Source organism: Cyanistes caeruleus, chromosome 1 (assembly GCF_971803275.1).
Source record: "Cyanistes caeruleus chromosome 1, bCyaCae1.hap1.1, whole genome shotgun sequence".
Classification (NCBI taxonomy): domain Eukaryota; kingdom Metazoa; phylum Chordata; class Aves; order Passeriformes; family Paridae; genus Cyanistes; species Cyanistes caeruleus.
Window position 1 is genome coordinate 65,093,292 of NC_141701.1, and position 6,847 is coordinate 65,100,138.

Below are 6,847 nucleotides of genomic sequence, written 5' to 3' on the forward strand. Positions count from 1 at the left end.
TTGAACTGTTTGGCACACCTCTAAATTAACTGAACAGATGGTTTTTTAATTAGTTCTGTCATTTCATTTTCTGCATTCTTAATACGTGTCAGGGTGCATGTCAGGGAGTATTAGCATCAATTTCAAGTGATAGAAAAATATTCATAGCAAGAATAAGCTGATAATAACAATAACAAAACATAATTAGAGTACAAATTGGAGGTCTGCAGATTTATAAACATGGTAAACCTAGATTTATGAGACTTCAGAGATTTGTTCAAAATGAGAAATGCCTTAAACTTGCTGCAAACCAATTAGTCCTGTGCAGACCTAGAGCAGGGTTTTCTGGCTTCTTGCAGTGGGATAGGCCTCACTAATGTGAATTGCCTGAGAAGCGTTCTTGAATTTATGCATTTGATTTATCTGTTTCCACCTTCCCCAAAGAGCAGAATCACTTCCCAAGCACTGAAGTGTGTTTTAGCTTCAGAGATGGCAGTGAAAGCTTTACTTATTCTCTCCTTCAGACCAAAGTGATATTTGTCCAAGTGCAAAATCCTTTCTTTGCCATTTCCAACCAGGCTAGTGGAACCGTTTCCAAGGGAAGGTAGCAGCAGAATTTGGTTCAAGTATAGTGACATGGCAGCAACTGTTACACTTCCATATGAAATTAAAATTGTAGTGATTTCTCATGAAAAAAGCAACACATTACAATATACTTTTATTAGGAAAATCTTTCAGATGTTGTGTATATGATGGAAGTTAACAAGATAAAGTGGAATCTACATAAAAACAAATTCTACATGACTATAGAAATAGAATGTCATGCTGTTCATATAGCTTAAGCTGCAAAGATTGCTTTTTATGCATTTGTAATTCTCCATGGCAAACTAGATAAAGCACTCATTTCCTCCAGATTTAACTCTGCAGGAAATACCTTAGAACTATAGCAGGCCATATATCCCAAGTAGAATCAACATCTAAGTTAAAGCAAATAGCTTTAATCATAGACTTTTAAGATGCATTCCTACTTGGATCTGCAGAAAATAAGTAACATGTAAACAGGCCTAATCAAAGCAGTATTTCCAGCAGCAGGATCCTAGAGGAATTGAATGGGAGAGTCCTCAGCACAGGGACATAATGATGCTTGGTAGCCTATCCATCCCTTGACACCTTTCCTGGAATATTACACAATGTACGCATAGTGGGAAGTGCTTTATTTAATACACAACATAAAGGTCTGGTACACTTTTATTTATAAATATCTTTTTTTGATGTCTTACTGGTTAAAACACACACAAAAAAGTGTTGTTTTTCTTTTTTTCCCAAGAATAAGGAAAGTATTTAAGCCTGAGTGACTTTATGCAAGTACAAGCTTATTGTTTTCTTATTCAGTCTTAGATCACTTGCTGTCTTTTGAGCAAAATCTTCTCAGCATCTCATGAAAAGCAATTTTCAGCAGCAGAGTTACTGCTGGCGGAGCAACTGTGGTTAAAGTCACTTCTCCATTTCAAAACTGGGGCGAATACCGAGGCCTTTGCAGTATCCTAATCACCTTGATGGCGTAGGTGGAAAAGTAGAAGCCCAGCCGGAAATGAGTGAAGAACTGCAGGCATTTGAGGTGCAAGCTGTCGGGGGGGGCCTCGCTGGCAATGAGCTTGAAGAACTGGGTCTCTGCCACAGGATAAGTCTCAGGACAGGTTGTTCTTGGGGTGTGGGCCTCTCTAGGCTGGCTGCTCACAAAGATGTCTGAGTCGTCTCTCTGCACTCCAAACAACATGTCAATCCTGAAGCTCTCTTCTCCGTTGGTCACCTTGAATTGGCAGGAGCGTCTGGAGGGCAGCAGTGTTAAATGCCAATTGTGTGCCAAAGCTGGCCAGATTGCTCTCACCAGTTGGTGGAACCAGCAGGCCGTGTTCTGCACGTCCAGATAGGAGCCGGTGCACAGTGTGTCCAGGAGGCTGGGATCCTGATTCCTCCTCAGCTCCTCCTCAGGGTGGTGCAGGAAGCACAGCATGTTCTCCCCATGCTGCTCCCTTGTGCAGGTGCACTCCAGCTGCACGCGGACACGGAAGTTCCTCACCTGCCTCTGCCCTGCAGTGTCCAGCTCCAGGTGGAAGCTGTGGCCTCGGGGAGGAGTCATGGGTACAAGCACGCGGTAGACAACATCCTGCTCACGGGGACTCCAACCTTCAAAGGCGCTGCCCATGCCGATGGCTTGTTGCAGGACTGGGTAGAAACTGTTTGACAAGACACGACCAAAAAAAATGGTATAATTGTTCATCAGCTCAGTTGTCCACTCACAGCCTCTCTGCAGGTCCTGTACAGGCCACTGGATGCGCGCCATCACACTTTCACCAAACATATCCTCAGCATCATCCTCTTCTTCTTGCACTAAATTTGCAAATTCATCGTCGTTTTCTGCATCTGCAACCTCATTGACAGCTTCATTTCCATCACCATCTGCCTCATTTGCAGCAGCATTGCCCACTTCCTGTACGTTGCCATCATCGTTGCCTTCCTCCTGGTTCGCATTGTCTTCTTCATTTCCAACAGCTTCTTCTCCATGCGCAGCCCCATTTCTGACTCCCTCTTCATTTGCGCCATTATTTCCTTCTTCGTTCTCCTCTCTCCTCAGGCTCCTTTCCCACCCCATAAACCACAAGGACCAGCAGCACAGCAACAGTCACGAGCTGCAAGTACTGTTGGGCTTCACTCTTCTGGATGAGCCGCTCCACGTCCTGCTCCAGCAGAAGCCTCTCCTGTTCCAGCTGCTGTGCACGCAATTCCATCTTCCGACGATCTTCCTCATCCCAATCCCCCACAGGCTGTGGGTAAAGGGTGACGCTCTTCAAGAGCATGAAAAGGAATACTATGGAATTCATGGTCTGCAGGAGGATGGAGAGTCACGCGGTGAGGGAGGGAACTACTGGTTGCAGGAGGGAGGACAGCAGGAATGTGCTCAGGGATCGGAGGGCAGGAAAAACAGGGCCCCAGACAGCTGGCAGGCAGCAAGGCCTGTACTGCTGTACCCAGCAGCAGCAGCAGCAGCAGCAGCAGCAGCGTGGCCTGCCCAAGGCTCTCCCACAAGGGGCTGTCCCCGCATGCAGGGATAGAAGCCAGCCCTGGGTGCAGCGTTTCCACCCTGACCCTTGTCCCCAGCTCAGCCTCCCCACCACGTGTGCACTTACCGCTTGCCCAAGCAATGAAGGCCAGCGTTACCTGCTGGGGCCTTTTTTAGCTGCCCCCATTGTGACATGTCTCCAGTGATGTCACAGGTGTCAGAGAACATCACAAACCAGCCAGCCCCACCCTTTGTCCCCACCCTGGCTTAGCCACTCAGAGTGACTAAATGACAAGTTAAATCTTTCTTCCAGTGAAGAGTCAATCTTTCTGGCCATACTTTGAAAATCTGTTTTCTCTATTACATCTTTCATTTAGAAGCTCCCTTCATGCCTGAGTAGAAAATAAGGCTGCCTGTCACCTTGGGAACCTGCTCTTCAGAATGGAAACGATCTCTCAGACATGTGCTTTAGCTTAGTTTGGCTGTGATGAAGTGGTGAAGCAGAGATGCTGGTCAACAGGCACTAAAACCACAAATCTAGCTGCAACACATTTGTTTGCAAATTTAGAGATCTGTGGGTAGTAAAGAAGATGCAGCAACTATCACTGCCTCTTAACTTATCCTGATAGTCCTCTTACCTGATGGTAACCCAGTGGTGGTGGAAATGCAACTGCTGTCAGCAAACCAGAATTCTGTGGGAAGAGATGTAGATAAGTAGCTCTTAGCAGTGTGTTAAAATAGCAGAGTAAGATAATACTTCTGGGAAGTTATTCAAATAGAATCTCCTAGAGGTTCAGAGTCTCACTCAACAAGGATGCAGGATCAAGAGGGATGTGAGGATGGCACATTTCCCCATGACCTGCCAGACCTAAGTAATAAATATTCAACTGGATTTTATTAAGTACTGCATTTGCTGCTTGTGCAAGCCCCTTTTCTCTCTAGTAACAAAAAAAAGGCAGCAGTGCCCCAAATGGAAAATGTGGATCTGAGATTGACCAGTCACCAGAGTATCTGCCGTTCTCTTTGTGTAGGAAACATGAGCATGCTTTGAGATTAGAGTAGGAAGCTAAATGCTGTACTAAGTATAAGTCTTCAGAGGGAATGGTCTTCAGTATGCACTGCAGAACAGAGGGTTCAAAGGGTTCAGTTTGAAACAATATTCAGGAAAATACAACTTGAAAAATACTGCACTATCCACCCATGAAAATTGGCACAATAATTTTAATATTATCTCTGTTTCTTACAGCTCTTGCAGCTGAGCTCCGTAACTGCATAAAGGAAAAAATCTAGAGACATGATTTTGCCATACTAACTGGGGTGATCAGATATCATATGTACAGTGTACAAAGGCACATTTAAGATTAATTCAAATGGTGTACAGGAAACTGAAAAGCCCATTAATCTTGTATATTTTAATCATTGTTTTACTGGCTCACATTGGCAATAATGTCTTAATTCAATAAGCCTCAATTCAGTAGTTCAGTCTTAAATCTTGAACAGCTGGTAGAGATTTTAATAGAATTCAGCAATTTAGTCGATATATGAGAACTGAGATAAGCAAAGAAAGATCTACCAGAGATCGGATATAAAACTAGAGACAGTATAATTTTTGATGGGCCATGACCTCAGCAGCTAAGAATTGTCATTTCTCTGTGAAATTAGATGAAGGGATAATGAAGCCATTACCTTGTGAACTTTGAAATGATAAATAAATAGCAACGCTGCAGGACAGGCAAAGTAAGTTATATCCAGCATCTGGAGTACCTCATGCAATTTATCTTTAAATTCCACATAAACTCTTTAAATCTGCATATATTAGTATAAATAAGAGTTACTAAACTGAAGAATTCTCTCCCGAAGGAATGCACATTACTTAGTGATACAAATATATGTAAATAAATATAATACTTTGTTAATCACAAGTCAACCAAGCTATCTTATGATTTATGTCTTAAATTTTGTTGGCCAGGTAAATAATTTAATCATATTTATCCTAGTGTTATCTCAGACAAAATACACCCTGTGTTTTCCTTAGGCTTCAATGAAATTACTGCTTTCCTTCAGCAGGAAATTAAGAGCAGCAGAAATATCTGAACACCTTCGGACAGTGACTTTGTGAATATGAAATCTGTCTGTTTTTCTTTACCTTGGGCATAAATGTTTGGTCAGCAGGTACATTCTGAGCTTGTCTAGCTGAAATGTAAGGTGCAAGCATGATGCTTTTGCAAAGCAAGGGCAAGGACAAGTTCCATCCTGGAGGGTGATAGAAATATGTTTAGCAAAGGACAGAATAGGAAATTAACTGCATTTTATCCTGTGATGGTTTGGGTAATACAGACTTGATGCACTTTTTGCTCTGTGCACCAGGTGATTTTTTATTAACACATTGCTACTAGTTTTAGGCACAATTTTATTGTGATGAAGATGATGATTTTGGCTGTCTCTGTAGGCATTTCATCTGATGATTTTTAAGTCACTTACTAAATGTGCATGTTGATATAATCTTCTTTAGTGCATTATACATGTACTTAATGAAGTGTGATTTTTCAGTGGATGCTTATGGTAACTATTTTTCCAAACAGGCAGTAACATATTTGGGTGATCACAATTCTATTTGCTGCATGGTTCACTGCTCACTCAGTTCTGGAGTTACTGAGAAGGTGGAAAGACTTGCATTACCAAAGATTTAAAAAGTAGTATTATATGAAACCAGACTATAAGCCATAACTCAATTTTAAAATACAAGCAGATCAGTGACAGCAGGTTATTTCTTTGACTGGGAATGATTAAGAGGTTAGAAAGGATATGGACAACACTGAAAATAGTGGGGGAAAAAAAAAATCTGTATTTGCCTGTTCAGAAACTCATTTTCACATATTCTGAGTGAAACAAAACCAAAACTCAAAATACAGGCAGACCAAACCAGGACCTTCTAATCTAATCCCCTTCAGACTTTAAGGAGCTGGATGATCTCAAGATTCATCAGTCTTTTTTTTCTCTAAGAAAACCACAAGTGAAGGGGGGAAGCAAAGTCAGCATCCCAGAGCTTAATTAATGTATTTGCTTATAGTACTCACCTTAGTCTCCTGTAGGTGTAGGTAAACCCAGACATCAAAACAGAGTAATACAGTGGTGAAACGGGCCTGGTTTGGAACGTGCTTTAAGACTAGTTACAAGTATATCTCAGGAGTAATTCCCCACAAACACAACTGTGAATACATGGATTCTACTATTAGAGATCAAAATCACTGTTTCCTGTGTGCTTTGGATTCATCAAAGAAGCCTTTGCACTGCCATGCTGCTTCTATTTTCTTCCCCAGACAGGAAAGTAGTTAAGGCCAAATTTACCTTTAGGCACATCTCTACATTTGGAATGACTTGGAACAGAAGCTCTGTTCACTGGAAGCATATTAGGAAAAGACAAAGACCTGTGGAATTCCAGAGCAGAATCCAGAACCTTTGAGTAAGGCCATATTGGGAATGTCAGGAATATCAGTTGTCAGTGTTCCACCAAATACCTTTTTCAAGGCTGCTTGAATTAAAGGAAAAAATACTTTTCTTATTTGCCCATAAAGAATCAGGAAAAGAAGGAAAACCCGCTTACACAGATTACAGACAATGATGCTCAAAAGGGCATGCCAGAGGCTCTGCCTGCATTACTTGTTCCCAGCAGGGCCAGATGCAACATTGAGAACTTGCTAAAGGCTTCAATGGAGAAACACCAAGTGGGATGGATGGGGTGGGAGAAGAATTTGGTGCCCCTGAGAAACAAGGACTAGACTTTTGTCAATAGTTACCTTTTAGGCA

General features: G+C 42.1%; 1 protein-coding gene across 1 annotated transcript; it reads right to left on the reverse strand.

Moving 5' to 3' along the window:
* Positions 1-1,209: 1,209 nt before the first annotated feature.
* Positions 1,210-3,172, reverse strand: LOC111925415 (inositol 1,4,5-trisphosphate receptor-interacting protein-like 1). The gene has a single exon (XM_023921861.2). It carries the CDS (start codon positions 2,630-2,632, stop codon positions 1,487-1,489), a length of 1,146 nt encoding a protein of 381 aa, XP_023777629.2. The 5' UTR covers positions 2,633-3,172; the 3' UTR covers positions 1,210-1,486.
* Positions 3,173-6,847: the final 3,675 nt, after the last annotated feature.

What these genes read in the sequence shown, in the direction of transcription:
- LOC111925415 (XM_023921861.2), bottom strand. Translation starts at nt 2,632, where the DNA reads ATGGGGTGGGAAAGGAGCCTGAGGAGAGAGGAGAACGAAGAAGGAAAT.